General features: G+C 44.0%; 1 protein-coding gene across 1 annotated transcript in view; it reads left to right on the forward strand.

Moving 5' to 3' along the window:
- FBXL13 (F-box and leucine rich repeat protein 13) overlaps positions 1-15932 on the forward strand; it is a 1406730-nt gene that overhangs the window by 1102923 nt on the left and 287875 nt on the right. The window contains exon 17 of the mRNA XM_086967348.1: positions 1390-1516. Within this exon, the coding sequence (XP_086823474.1) occupies positions 1390-1516 (127 nt within the window). The remainder of the gene's footprint in view (positions 1-1389; positions 1517-15932) is intronic.

The raw sequence follows: 15932 nt of genomic DNA on the forward strand, positions 1-15932 counted from the left end.
TGCAGCTGCTGTTTGTGAGCATACATATCTTGTCATATAACTGAGGACAGGGGTTCTAATAAAGCACGCACTGAGCAAAGGTCCTGAGGCAAGAGTTCTGCATCAGCCGAGATGCAGAGCATCCATCTATGTATGCTAAGGTATGGGGTCTGCCACTGATCCCTGAAATCCATAATATATATAATCATTTAGCTTCAGTAGGAAGGGGGGTTTCATGACAGGGCTTTTTATGGTATATGGTTTATTAACCATGCTAATGATATTTTTAATATGCATTTGTTGTATAATTGTGGCACAAATGCTGCATTTTAAAGCATGATAGTGTAAATAAATATTATAAACTGCCTTTGTGTCTCTTGTGGACAAGTATGATTGAGAGAGTGAAAGGGTGTGTCCTGTTACTGTGATCCCTGAGAGGACCAGGAGTGTGTCCTGGGGTGCCAACTCACTTGTTTCTCTGGAAAGGTTAGGAGGGCAAGTGAGGCAGTATAGCTAACCGGTCTTGGGCTCATAAATAATGAGGTGGTATGTTGACTCATTCCCTAGATGCTTATGGTCCCAAGCATAGTTCTGTTTCTGAACAGAATCCCTGCAACACTCTTAATGTTAGTGAGCACTTTTACCCTTGATGTAACCCATTTTAGCTGACTTGATGGCAGCCATAACCAGCTGGTGACATTTCATGCAAAATACAGCACCAGATAAAAGTTCTACCTGGATTTCAGATTTACATCGCTACTCGTGTTCTTCGGAGGCGTAGACAAGTTTTGTCAAAGATTTTTGGGAGAAATAAGCAACATGGCTGGCGTTGGCCATGGAACAGATGCAATGGGTTTTGACTGGCAGTGATCTTCTTCATTGATTTTGGCAAAGAAAAATAAAATGTAACAATTGTCCTGCAGCAGGCACATTGTACTAGTGGGCCAGTATGCTACTGGTAAAATAAATTGCAAAACAAACAAAGTGACGTCAGGGGGATTTGGTAACTCCGCTCAAATATTAGTCTCCTAATAGGAGAATATTAGATGCTGAAAGGTGCAAAAGATGTAAAGAGGTTGACCAGTTGTTGGCCCTTGACCGTCTCAAAGTAATGAAGTTGGGCTGTCCAAGACCTAAACAAGGAGAAGATGCGGGATTAAACACTTGTGTCCCTATTCTCGAATGTAAATCTCCAAGCCGAGCGCTCCGCAAATGGTATTCACCATTTCCAGGTTAAAATATCAGCCTAGTAGTTGGATTTAGGAATCTCTTGATGATGGGAAAAAAGTGTTTTTGCTCATAATGGATAATGGGTCTCATGGCAAACAAAAACGTATATCAATATACAAATCTGAGTTTCACAAAGTGGAATCCTGATATTGTTTTAACTCAATCTCCTTGTTTTTATAGATGCCATAGTCTAACATACCTCAGTTTACGATACTGCGAGAACGTAACGGACTCTGGGATTGAACTTCTAGGAAATATGGACTCTTTAATATCAATTGATCTCTCTGGGACCAGTATATCTGACCAGGTAACAACACTTCGAAGATGATTATCATTGTGGTTGACTCTGCAATTCCGTATTCTGATCAATGAGCTATTTCCTTGTTTTATTTATTTTAATGTGAACCAATCATTTCTAATCATTAAAGTGTAAGGCCTACCGGCTCCGATTCATAGTGAAGTACACATTTCTGTAAGTAAAGTTTGGTGAAGGAAAGGGATCTGAAATAGAGGTGGTGGTGTTGACTGATGTCAAAGGATCTGCAGTTTTAAAGTGACAAAGTAGGGGCACAAAAATGTGTAGATGGGGCATAAAGCACATTTTTCTCTTGGTTGGCAGTGTCCTTGTTTATGTAGTGCCTAATTTAGCATACTGATGGTTTATGTTAAGTTGGAAACTCGGAGGGATTCATGGAACATCTTGAGATATTTTCCAGTCCCTGTTTCGCTCGTAGTTGCTAAATTTAAGACTGAATTGTGACCACACAAAACTCACACTGAGCAAAGCAACTAAGTTAACATTGTGGTATCCAGTCTGCGGCTTGGAAGCGTCAGTAGCCCGCAGGAAGGGCCAGATGATCATGCAGCTCATAAACCTTCCCTCAATAACATCTGTGCTCCATTATTGAAAGATGGCATATGGCCACAGTAGTAGTGAGCAGTGATGGATACACAACATTTTCAGCAGTTTAGAACTCTTAAAAGAACCTTGATTACTTCTATGTCTAAAAAACCGTTATAAAGGTTTAGGCGTCTGATGTGACCCACTTCTAGATTGCTAGAGCCACACCAACTCACCTACTTGTGTCAAAAGCACCCTTGTAACTTGAATATAAACGATCAGAACCTGGGCTCTCAAAACCCACTTAATCTATTGCCGTTTATCGCTTCAGAAGACAGAAGTCACGGTGGTACCCTCTGTATACTGTTTCCTTAAATGGGGCAGGGGAAAGTCGTGAGTATTCCGTTGATCCCTGGTTGGGGCGCCTACAAGCTGCACTGGGTCGCTGAATATTTGCAGGCCTACCTGGGGAAGGTCTATTCAGTCCATAGAGTCTTGTACAACACCGAGTGAACTCATGTTGTGCAGCTAAACCACAAACGTTTACACTGCAATGCTGCCATGCTATTATCCAGACACTATCTCCTTTCTACGTTTGCTTGTTGGTTCACCAAGAGGAAAACAATCATATATTCATTGTTGAATCTGGAGGCGCTCTGGTGATACAGTATTGAGGCACTGTAAGGACTTGTACGTCGGAATATCAAACCATAGGTTTCTTGTGGGATGCCTATCCTGTTGCACTGTGCCATTGCGATGTCACATTTATTGGAATACTAGGCATGGTTTCCTTGTTGATGGGTGTCTGTCCTGTTGTATTGTGACACTCTGCTACCTTCTGAAGTGGAATATCGATAATGGTATTGATGTTGGATGCCTGCCCTATTGCTAGTGCTGCCACCATGCTAGTGGTATCTTCTTTGACCTATCAGCCATAACAGTCCTAGCCCAGTCATTCGAAAGGCGCTACAATGTCGTACTAATGGCAGTCCTGTTGTGCTGTAACACTCTCACACCTTCTTCGATAGACTATCAAGCATGGGTTCTCTGTTGCTGTATACCTGTCCTATTATATAGTGCCACCTTAGTGCCTTTTCGCTGCATTATGAAGCATGTATTTCTTGTTGTTGTACGTCTGTTCCCTTGTTCTTCGGCACTGCACATCTTCTTCAGTGGAATGTCAAGCGCGGGTTACTTCTTGTTGGCTGCCAGTTCTGTTGTTTTGTTGCACTGCGGTGCTTTCTTTAGTAGATTATCAAGCATTCATTCCTTGCTGTGGTGTGTATCCTGTTGTGGTATTGAGCTGCCCTCTTCAGTAGAATATAACGCATGGGTTTCTTGTTGTTTTTTTGTTATCTGTCACACTGTGGTCTCAAATGCTATTGATGAATGGGGTACAGAGTAGACAACTCACCAGTTCCTCTTCCTGATCTTGTAGTCTCTTGGCTTCTCGCCGTCACTGTTAGTTATATTGTTAAAGTTGCAGTGCAATAGTTAATTTGTGTGTCCATGTTCCTCTCAAATAAAGGTTTCCAGCCTGTCAGTCTCAATCATCTATTTAACTTCCGATCAGCATACTATGCTGTACACAAGGTATAGGCTCTATTTATTTTTGCAAGCTAAATTAATTTTTTTTCAAAGCACCTGTCATTTTTCCCCATGTTAGAGTGTAATAATTTTTCTTTCGTTAAGATTAGCTCTTGGATGGAAATATATGTGTTGAGTTTGCATTGTTTGTATAGCCTCCACTAAAAGCGAATCCCCATTGTTGCAAATTGTTTGGCTTTGGTCGTGCAGTTCTCTACTGTTTTGATCGCCATAATTCCGTTGATCGTCATAATTCCGTTGTTCGCCAGAAAGTTACTGTACAGCTAGCCCAGTAGTATTTTTTCTACAGTTCAGCAACCATAGATGGCTGATCAGCAGCAATTGTAGTTGCATTTGAAGCGCCCAAATAAACTCAACTTATGGGGATCAACTGTTTTCCTCCTGTACAGTAAAGGCAAGCAGAAACAGTGGATGGACCCTAGATGTCAAAGTAGATGCGATGTATGTGCTTACATTGCCCTCTTCCGCTAACATTTATAGAGTGAACGGTACATGGCAGACTTCTAATACACATTGGTCCCTCATAACTTAATAAAAAAATAAACAGCACCTTTACATTTCATTCCCTCCCCGAATTCTGCGGTTCCATATCTGATTTCATTACTTGGAATGTTAGGCTGCGACTTGTAAGAAGGAACACGCTGGCCAATCAAACAAGTTAATTTGATATTGTCAATGAAGAGTTTGATCTAGCCCTACCAGCTGTCTTCCTGTTCTTCTTTGGTATGGGTAAGTACATTTACAAGCACAGGGTTGCTGAGTGAGGCCTCTCGAGATACTGGACATGCTGTGATGAGAAGATGCATTGAACAACAGTGCTGAAGGAGGCCTCACGGTGGAAGATGGCAGCAATCTGTGGAGGTCCTGAGCATCCCTAAAATCCAGCAATCCGTGGAGGTCCTGAGCATCCCTAAACTCCAGCAATCCGTGGCGGTCCTGAGCAGCCCTAAACTCCGGCAATCTGTGGAGGTCCTGAGCAGCCCTAAACTTTGGCAATCCGTAAGGGTCCTGATTAGCCTTAAACTCTGGCGATCCGTGGAGGTCCTGAGCAGCCGTAAACTCCTGCGATCCGTGGAGGTCCTGAGCAGCCCTAAACTCCGGCAATCCGTGGAGGTCCTGATTAGCCCTAAACTCCGGCAAACCGTGAAGGTCCTGAGCAGCCCTAAACTCCAGCAATCCATGGAGGGCCTGAGCAGCCCTAAACTCCGGCAATCTGTGGAGGTCCTGAGCAGCCCTAAACTCCGGGTATCTGTGGAGTTCCGGAGCAGCCCTAAACACCAGCAATCCGTGGAAGTCCTAAGCAGCCCTAAAGTCCGGCAATCCGTGGATCCTGAGCAGCCTTAAACTCCGGCAATCCATGGAGGTCATGAGCAGCCCTAAACTCCGGGAATCTGTGAAGGTCCTGAGCAGCCCTAAACTCCGGCAATCCGTGGAGGTCCTGAGCAGCCGTAAACTCTAGCAATCCGTGAAGGTCCTGAGCAGCCCTAAACTCCGGCAATCCGTGGAGGTCCTGAGCAGCCCTAAACTCCGGCAATCCGTGAGGTCCTGAGCAGCCCTAAACTCCGGCAATCCGTGGAGGTCCTGAGCAGCCCTAAACTCCGGCAATCCGTGGAGTACCTGAGCAGTCCTAAACTCTGGCAATCTGTGGCGGTCCTGACCAGCCCTAGACACAGCTGCTCTCTGCACTTAGTTACCGTAACAAAGTGCAGTCCAGACTTGAGCTCAGTAACATCCAATAAGGTGTTCATTGTGGAGCGACAGAGGCCCAACACTGGAGGCTCGTTTAAGCAACCAGAGAATACTATAAGGTGTCCCCTCAGGAGTGACAGAAGCTCAACCACTACAGGCACTGTTAAGACACCAGAGAATAATATCTGAAGTCTAGCAGGAATAGAATGAGAGGAACCATCATACAACCAGCCGTGGCCTAAGCCCTGAGGAGTCCGGTTAGAACAGCAAGCTACAATCATGATAAAATGGCTGTGAGTTCCACCGAGTAGAGGTGCCGGCTCAACCATATCTGTGGGTGGCTATATATTTACTAAAGAGAGAGCGTCCAGTCATTGATCCTTTGGAAGAAATGCATTTAGGTTACCCAACAGGAGATGAGTGTGAGAAACAGGAAGATGTCCTTAATCTCTCTGCCCTTTAAATGGATGCCAGGGAAGAAGAGGTAAAGAAGGATGAGGTGGGAGAAGGCGCAGCAACCAAAATGGAACCTTCAAAATGAGAAAGCACAAAGGGTAGGAAATGGAGGAGCCGTAGGATACAAGGCCCAACATATGTAGGATAGGCACTGCTCCTGCAAGTGGTCACCACTGGAAATATGTGTCCGTTCAAGTCAAGAAACACATTATATTGCAAATGTACACATGCACTACATGCAGTATGTTGTAACCCCCCATATTTCAGCGATAAATACCTGGAGAAGAAAAAAAGGCTTATCCACAGTGTGAGTTTGTAACATTTTTAGATTGTGTGAATTATCTGTCCTTTCAGATTCAACTGAAGTTGATATTTTTTTATTGGATATTTTTGTGCAAGATCAACAGCAGCTGAAAATATTGTGCTTCCTGTTTTTTTGTAACCAGCAAAGTTAATCTGCTATCAGGAAGGATGCCTTCTTTTTGGATGACCAAAGTATGTGCAACAGCATTTTAAGAGTCTATCTAATACATTTAACAAAGATGAAGTTTATAAAGTGCACTGAAAGTTGACCAAAGTGCTTATTTGAGGTTAGAAGTCTGCTTTGTCGATTCTTTCATGTGTAGAATTAAATAGACAAAAGGCAGATTTTTAGCCCCTTAGTGAAAATAGCCGGATGTCAAAGGGGCGAGGTCCAGAGTTCCGGTGCCAGGACTGAAAAGACTACCCCTCCCTTGCCTTGATAAATGGTAGAAGCGCCATGTGCCTCAGAGGAGATGCTCTTGATCAGCATGCAATCGTGAAGTGATGCGGCCTTCAGTTGATCATGGCTAAAACATCCAGGGCCTACATTTGAGGTTGGCAGTCTGTAGACGGGCATAACACTTTTCTGGCTATACCATCTACCACGTCTTCCTTTGCCTGCCTGTGTGGAGTGATAGTGATTGTTCTAACAGTGGATTTGCCTCCAGTGCAGCCATCTGGGAAACGCTTGCGGGGCACCCAGCAAGAATGGAGCCTTTGGGGCTGCTTAATTTCAGTGTAATTCCCGCCAATGTTTTTCAGCCAAGGATCCACCATGTAGAAACCATGCCAGCCCCAGACATGAACGCTTTATAGGGGCGAGCCTGGGGCCTCTGGATTCAGTGGTTCTTAAAAATGCGTATTTGGACGTGCTTTAGCAAACCCCTTCTGAGTACGGCCCTTCCCCTCAGTATCCGTATCCATAAGTAAACATAGACGTTGGGAATGCTTGCAGTAATTTGTCAGCTTGACATCATGCTTTATCAGTGTAAATAATCTTAAATCATGTCAAGATAAGGGCCTTCATGAATAAGAAATGAGTGAACTGCAGATTTGCTGGTTTCTTTCTTTTATTCTTGATTCTTGCTCAGGAGAGTCGCAGCAAACGTATTTCGCCGCCTTAGGGCATGCAGGCCTGGAGCTTTTTCTAGGCCTAGGGTTGGCCCAAAAAAAATATTCTTATTGTAGGTTCACATAATGTGGCGATAGTTATTGATCCTAGTTCGAAGTGAAGGAGTTCTCAAGAGGAGCTGGTGAAAGTAATCTGAGTGTCTTGTGCGGTCTGTTTGGTGTTCAGGCTGCTTTGGAAAAGACCCAGTTCCCGGGGGTAGGGGGACATACTTTTGTTTTTTTCCTACAGACAAGTCTAGTGCGAGCATAGCATGGTGTACCTACCATCACTGTTCCCAAAGCGGCATCCACAGTGAGTGACAAAATGCCAAGCACCTCTCGTTTTGGTGGGCTAGGCATGGAGGTGACAGAAGTGCTGCTTCACAACCCAGCTGTATGGCGACTGATCCAACAAAGGACAAATGAGGCCCACAGTCTCTCAACCTTTCCATGCTGAGCAGCCAGAAGCCATTCCAAAGGGGCATGCTTTCTTTGCAGCTGAATTGAAAAATCAGCAAAGAATCATAATTCTGAACCGTGAACCTTCTGGCACCTGCATGTGAAGTCCCTGACACATTTCTGTTGTACTACATTTCATATCTCTAAGTTTTGACCTCACCTAGGTTTTTGCTAACAAACCTGCAGCGAAGTTCTCCATGTTCTGTTCTGTCTGTGCCATTGTAAAAAACACATGCAGTTGTTTTCTGCACCATGACAACAAGTGATCATTGCACAGCCTGGTGGCATAGTCACACATAGCACATATTATATGGGTGGTATGCTCGTTTAATCGCACTTCATTATTTTTTGCAATTTTATATAGCGCGGACATGGTCCAAAGGCATCAGTGCACTTTACATTGGTAGCACGATACGAGGGTACAGCAAGTTATAGTTATAATAATTACATTCAGACATATTGCATTGGTGGATGCGACCAGGACAAAACAGGGACGTACACAGTTGAAGCACTGAATACGATGGTGGGAACACACAATGAAGATAGTTTGGTTCCTGCGTAGAGTATTTAGGTATGGTTGATGGTGATTAACTCAGGTGTCTGTCAAATAGGGGGAGCTTGAGGTCCTTTTTGAAGGTGATTATGCAGGCTGTTATGCAAAAGTGAGTAAGGAGTAAGGAGTTCCAGATTCTTTTGGCACTACTAGAGAATGATGGCTCATTTACCATTCTCGATTATGGTGGGGGGTTCCAGGAGCAGGGATTGGGCATTTCTGGAACCCCTATTTGCTCCAGAGGTTTTCAGTTTATCACTTAGATAGGAGGGTAAAGAGGAGTAGAGGGCTCTGTGGGTAATGCAGGCGGTTTTGAATTTGGCCCGCGCTTCAATGTGAAGCCATTGGAGGGTTAGCAGGGCCAGCGAAACGTGGTCACATTTCGTAAGACCTAACACTTATACCTTTTCATTTAAAATAAAATCCTGAAGTAGATTATGATAATTTTTCACCCACCCACATAGTTTGTACTTTATCCCATACAAGATTAATTGACCTTAGGAAAGCACCAACCACACCTGTGAAAGTCCAGCGCTTTGTCTGCCAGGATAAGCTATGTAAGCTCCCCATTGACGTCCATAAAACAAATCCTATTTAAGGAGCTAGACCAACATTTTATTGCGTGTATGTACATTATATATAATTTGACTTCCCTTAGGCTGGAACGTCAATTCACCAAAATTCCAGGGGTAACAGAAGTGACATCACATGCCATTTGACCTTTACTTTCACTCACACACACAAATTTGCACACTCTCTCTCTCTCACATAAACACACTCTCACCTGCAAGCACACACATAATATACATTTTAAAGCATTTTTAACTTACCTCAGCTGCTGGTGGGTTATATTCCTGTTAATTTTACTCCATTCTTTATTACACTAATAGGAAATAACGCACCATTATTCACTATTAGTGTGATAAACAACTGACTGGAAAAGAAGTTAAAGGGAGCCCAAACGGGTGGACGTTCATAAGTATGACCTGCCTGTGTGCTCCTGGCACTGATTTTGCTACCTCTGAGGCCAGGGGTCGCAAAGGCAATGCCAGAGGTTACAAGGGACAAGCCAAGGGTTGCATCTGCGACCCCTGTGGATCTCCAAATGACGTCCATGCCTTTAGGAGCGAGGACATAGCTTGGTCAGAAGGATTGGGGGAGTGTAATCTTCAGAATTCCCAACAATCGCGTTGGCATCGCTTGTTAAAATAGATTATGAGAAGCAAGACACAAGAGGGGCTTAAGAGCCAGTGGAAAAAGATAGGAGTGCGGATTGTTAGGGGTACTTAAAACAGAATGGTTTTCAAACTAACCTAGTTTTAAGGCAGAGGGAGAGTGTGTGTGTTTTGGTCAATGTGGGCATGTAAAAATCCAGACTGGAATCTAACTGACACTGCTCCATACCTGACTGAAAGCACCTATACCCAACTACTTTCTACAGAATACATTTTGTAGGGTAATTTAGCACTCCAAACACCCCCCTCGGAGCTATGCCTTTGCTTAGGAGGAGAAGGTGAAAGGGATGGATCGCATTCCCAGTGTGCCTTGCAGGACAGCCACTTTCCTAGCTGGGAAATGAGTGAGGTAAAAACACCAGTTTGCTTCTGTCATGTTTTTTGCTCAGTTTTAAATAGATTTTCTATTGAAGACTTTTACAACTAGCAGTTGGTAGCAGTGATAAAGACAGTTTCACCTATATCTTGACCAACTGTCGCCTAAACTTTTAATGCTTTTCTGGTTCATGCTGTCCTGCACCAAGAGACCTTGTAAAGAATGACAATAATTGATTACAAGATGGACTTGACCCAACAGGAACATTTCAACCAACCTTGCAGCATTGTTAGGCATCTTGAGTTGATGGTCGTATCAGCTTGAGGAAAAATGCCTAATGTCCATGTCACACCCCAACCAATTTTCTAGCCATCGCACATCCACAAAATCTGTCTTCTTTAAAAACCAAGTCTCCTTTAGGACACAGAAGCACCTTGGTGTTATCATGAATGGAAGACAAATGATCTGGCAAGTGAGGGCAAATGAGGGCAAGCACATTATGTGGATCAAATGGGTGATGGAGAAGAGCCCTAGTGCATTCCACAAGAACTGGAACTCAATTGACATACTACAGCAAAACTATACAATGGTTATGATTGGACAAAACAGACCAGACACTTCCTATCAGTCTCATACCTATCCAAGACGGAGTGAATGGTATGTTCTTAAACAACAAAGGCAAACACCACAGATGAGTTTGACAGAATTAGATAGCATTTACTTCCGCCATCAGCTCACCTCAGTCCGTCTAGAAGTGAAAAGAGATGTACTCAGTCCCTAGGGTATGCTGGAAGGCAGGATAAAAAGTCAGCCCCTCGAGTGGCATGGCCTCTGTCTAGCCAAGTAGGACCCTGCCAATGCAGTGATGGGGTGGCTTTCTTCACTGACTTCAACCAACTGAAGTCTCAAGAGATTATTAGAGGTGAGTAAAGATGTAGACTTAGGGGCATGGTTTATATGGGCGCCAGAGGAAGTGACTCACCGAGGTAACAGTGCCCACTGACACAGAACAGGGGAACATGGGAGACATGAGTCTATCTCACGGCACTGATTCCTGGGGCTTCACCTTGGTAGGGTTCGGGTATGTTCCAGGACAAGGGCTGTAACCCATTCAACCTTTTACTGCAGAATGAGTTTCTTTTGACTGAACAGCAAGTTGAACCCCTAGAACCCTTGCATCTTCTCTTATGCTGCCATAGTGCAGGGACTATTACTCTCTGTATCTCCAAACACAAGCAATGAGTTTGGTTCACTTTTCTATTCTCCCACCAGCCAAACATTGCCTGTAAGAAACCCGAACCTGGCCTCCATATTTGAGGCAAGAATACGCCGGCACTAGGCAAAAAGCTCTTTTTTTAGGCATTTTATGGAAATCAGGCACCATTTTGTGATGGTGCTATCAGTAGGATGGCCACCTCACTTGAGGTCATTACGGACACTGTCTCCAGTCGTTACATTTTCCCCTAGAAATCATTGATTTTAGGTATATTAGTCTAAATAGTTCAAAGTAAGTAAAACAAGACTTTAACACCCAAAAAGCATTAGGCTAGCACATGGAAGTCCAGAACTGAAAACAGTGCCCATAATGACCTGGAGAGATGTGATCACCCTAGCCGTAAGGCAGCTGCCTAAAGTAGTCAAAATGGAGCAACATCCCTAGCATTCCTGACGGCCAAAAGCCCCAGCATCACATTCTTTTCTAATTCTCCCCACACTCAGATCCCCAAGTATGCATCTTTTTTTTTTTTTTGGAAAATCTTTATTGGTGATTCAAAGTACACAGCTATTCAGCCGTACATCCCGGAGGCTAGGCAGCATTGTAAAAGCAACGTAAAGGTGTGCACAAAACATTAAAAGGAGCAGTCAGGTTTAATTTTATAATATGAACATGAACCTAAGGAACAAGGTGGGAACCTGAAAGGAACAAGAGGAAGAAAGTAAGGGGGGGAGGGGAGGGGAAAAGGAAAAAGATGGCAAGGCAAAAGAGAAAGGAAAAGCGGTAAAGCACATATCCAGGGGGATGAGTGGGAACTTCAGCACCTTGAAATAAGCATATCAAAAAGAGCATACATTTGTGGGGGGAGAAAGAAACAGGATTTTAGTACGTGAAACTTGGGCGGAGGGAATAGCTAAGGTGAGAGACAAACCTCCAGCCGGACTACCTCAGGGGGCACACAAATATCGCCTCTATAACCCAAGTATGCATCTTAAAGCAGGCTTTCCCTTCTCTCCCAGGACATTTAGAAGCTGACACTTATGTCTTAAAGTGAGCAAATGAGGTCCATTGCACACATACTTAGTCTCTTCTGTCATTCATTAGATGTTTAAGAGGTCTACAAGGCTACCACTTTCCTAGTGTGGATTATGCGGCATCTGTTCCTATTGCTGAAGCCAGGTTTGCTCTTTAGTCCACCAGAGCTGTTCTTCTCATTTCTTCCCTCCACAATACCAACCTCTTGTAATGCTCTGGAACTGGATTCACAAGAGTGAGGACGCTGCATACATTGAGTGGGTAACCTTACAACTCTTCGCTCCTGGATCCGCGATTGTGGGCAAGTAGCTTTTCTTCTCCATTTCATGTACCAAAATGTCACTGTTTACTTTCTGGTATACTTAACATAATGCTAAACTGTATCAGAGTGATTCTGTAGCAAAAACGACAGCAATATTACTCATACAGGCAACTGGGAAACAAACCAGCAGCTAAATTAAGGGCAGTCGAAATGTAAAGGACAGGGTAAGGGTAGGAAAAAAAACGAACATGTTGATTACGTTGTTTGTAATATCATCTTTGGTCGAGGACTCCACATTTAAACCTCCAGTGTTTTCTACGCTGCAGTCTCCCGTCGCCTGTTCTGCTACACTTTAAAGACTGCTTTTTGGTTTTTGGTTTATCCACGGAAGAGCCCCACAGGACTGGCCACCATCCAAAATCTATTCTTGACGCCACTTTGTTGAAACCTTTAACGCTCACATTTATCAAGTGGGTTTATTTTCCATAGACAGAAAACGGGAAACAGCCCTGGACGAAAGCTATTCATTCTCATCATCTCACACCACACACGTTATCCTGATTTGCAACCTTTGTACATTTTTAGATTTGTTAATGCTGTAAATGTGGCTCTGTAGTTTCTGAATCTTATTCACAGCGGGACGATAGTGCCAAGTGATTCCAGTAACAACAGTTTGGCATGACACCAGAATACAACACATTTTGTTTTATAGTTTTTGTACTTTTTTATAAACTCTGTAGAGTCAGATAGTGAAGACGGCTATCTATTAAACAGCCCTCAGCTTCATTATGCACTTTTCTCTTACTTTCTTTTTTTTCTCATTCTCAAGTTGTGGGTATCCATCATCCATGAAGTAATACATCATACGATACGCTGTCAAATGGTGTTGACTGATACCTTATTCTGTCGTCCTCTTCTTATATGGGGCAGAGGCCACCCGTACAATTTTGAATATTGGATTGTTTTTCGTTTTTCCTCCATCCATAGTCTTCCTTCAGCTCGAGTAGCTTATGTGACACCAGTCTGGTTTTTTACCCTTGCATATTGTGCCATCAACCATTAGCAGTAGTTGACCAACATAATCTCTACTTCTCATGTGAATGGTCTCCCCGGGCAAGCCTTCACTTTAAGTGAAACTTTTAATACCAGGTTCCTCCAGAACTATCTGTATTGCGTGAAGGATAATGGTGCCCCGAATCATCAGGAGACATTGGATTTCATCATTAAGAATAATAGGAGATGTTTTGAGGGTCTCTGTCTGTCTGTGGTTCCCGGGAAGCTTCTTTGTGGAGGCAACAGTCACCCACCCAATCCACTGAGGTTCCGTGACGGTTCCGTGACGACTTGAACCCGTGTTTTTAAGTTTGTCGGAAATACATAAAAATGGTATCAGTGAACCGCAAATGATCCATTTAGTATATCCTAGTGTTTTCGCTACGCTACGAGCAAGAGCACTCCTTCCACTGACACATTTCTGATATACCCACGGCATCCATCTTAAGATCATGGCCGCCATTTTGTGGTTCCTTGCCCTCACATATGCAATAGCCTCTGATCATTTCATTCACTTCACTTTGATTAAGGACACGTAGCCTTAGCCGGAGATTCACCTTTTACATGACACGTGCACCTTAAACCAGATCACGCTGAAGCTGCATGACTCGACAAAGGCTGCCTCCTCTGCCCGAGGCCAGCCCACCTGAACTGGTTTTCCTGTCCATTGTACCTGATCATGATTAGGCGGCCGAAGCCGGTAGCCTTGCCCATTTACAACCCACAAACATCTCTTATCCCGCTTTTCTATCTCCTGCACCTGGCTCTACTCTTTTCCTTCTGGGCCTTTATTAGGGGGAGGTAACGAACTTTACGATGAGGCGGTCCGGGTCTTGAATGCAATATTGACAAGGGATTGTGATGGACTGGTGGGAACCCCTCTTCGTGATGTTTGGTATCAGATATTATCGACAGTTCCTGTGTAACGCCAAATATTTATTGTTTAGAGACACAAAGGTTTGGGAATGTACCGACATGTGAAATATTTGCCTAGAGCACAATTTTTAGTATATAAGGAGCAACCCACTTTGTACAAATCGAACAGTCTCCTAGATTCTGCCCGTGTGTAGATTCTGTGACTTCTGTGTCCCTGCAGTAATAAACCTTTGGTCTTTGACGCCACCATCGAGAAGCCCGTGTTTCTGTTCATTTGTGCACCAAGGCAGGTGGGACTCCGGGGTCTTTGGGTGTTGTACCCTGACACCTCTGGACGGAACCAAAAAAGTCCAGAACTCCAATTGGCGCCCAACGTGGGGCGACGTCATTCGGTACCGGTCCAAAAGCCTGAAGAGTTCGAGAAGCTTCGTGTGAAGATTCCTGAGGGAGGCGCCCCACTTCATCGATCCCGGCATATCGCAAAAGTGGCCCTGAAGTTCTCTTCCACGAGGGTTCCCGTTCAGGACGGCTGCAGTGGGCCGTTGCCTTGACCGTCGCCCTGTCTTGGACCCGAAGTGGTGCAGTCCTTAGTACGGCGAAACGTGACGGGTTTCTCCTTGGTGACGTCTTCAGTGCCTCAGTTAAGTATTTAGTGATAGCTAGCTGGTTACTTTTGTGAGGATTGTTAAAAATCCTTGATCGGTTCTTGGTTTGGTTTGGTTTTGTAAGATTATCACTAGTTGTTCTGGTTACGATAATCTATTTGGTTCAGTTTTGGGTATCGATACATCAGTTCGTTTTGGTAGGCCTAAGTTCTTGGTTCAAGTGCACAATTTGTTTCGTGTTTTGTTTGTTTTGTGTTCCGGACTGAAAATGGTAAGTCGGAAAATGTTGTCTTGTTTTAGTTGCAACAGTGACTCACAATTAGAGGACTCTTGTCTGGTTCCTCCGATTGGGACTCCCCTATATGACCTATATTGTAAGTATGGTGTGGGTCCTATAACTTATAATGAGATATGGGTCCATTATTGTAAGAAGGATGGTGTCCTTAGTTGGCCACTGCATGGTAGTTTTGAACAAGAGATTCTCGACAATTTAGAAGCGAAATTGTTTAGGAAGAAAGCCCGGCCGGCAATGTTTGACTCTTTTCGTTATTGGCGGAAAGAATCCAAACAGAGAGAAATGAAAAGGTTGAAGAAAGAGCAAAAAGAACTAGAAGAGTTAACTCTAGAGCAAGCGACTAAGAAGTTGCAGGCTAACGAGTGTGAGAAAGCCATAGATGTAGCCATTAGAGAGCGTAACTTAGCGATTGACAAGTGCTATCCTGCCTTGCCATCGAAAATGGCTAAGATACTGGAGGATTCCGAAAACGATCCTCTGCTATCTTATCTGTTACGGTCGCCTCCACCGTATGCACAAGGTGCTGCGGCTCCACTGATCCCGAATGTTCAATTGCCGGTTGCTGGACAACCTGGTGTTCTTGTTCCTCAGAATCAAGTTCCTATACCTCCTGTGGTGAATGTAAATGTTCCTACAGCTCCTCCTCTTCCTGCACTGCCCGCTCCTATACCTACCACTGTACCTATTGGTCCTCAAACTATTTTCCTCGATACTCCTACTGTTTCGTCATCTATTCCTACCTCTACTGCGTTCTCTATGTCTGCGAGTGTACTAACTCCACTTTCTGTTCGTCGAAGAATCACTGATTCTG

This window comes from Lissotriton vulgaris, chromosome 1_1 (genome assembly GCF_964263255.1).
Source record: "Lissotriton vulgaris chromosome 1_1, aLisVul1.2, whole genome shotgun sequence".
Taxonomy (NCBI): Eukaryota; Metazoa; Chordata; class Amphibia; order Caudata; family Salamandridae; genus Lissotriton; species Lissotriton vulgaris.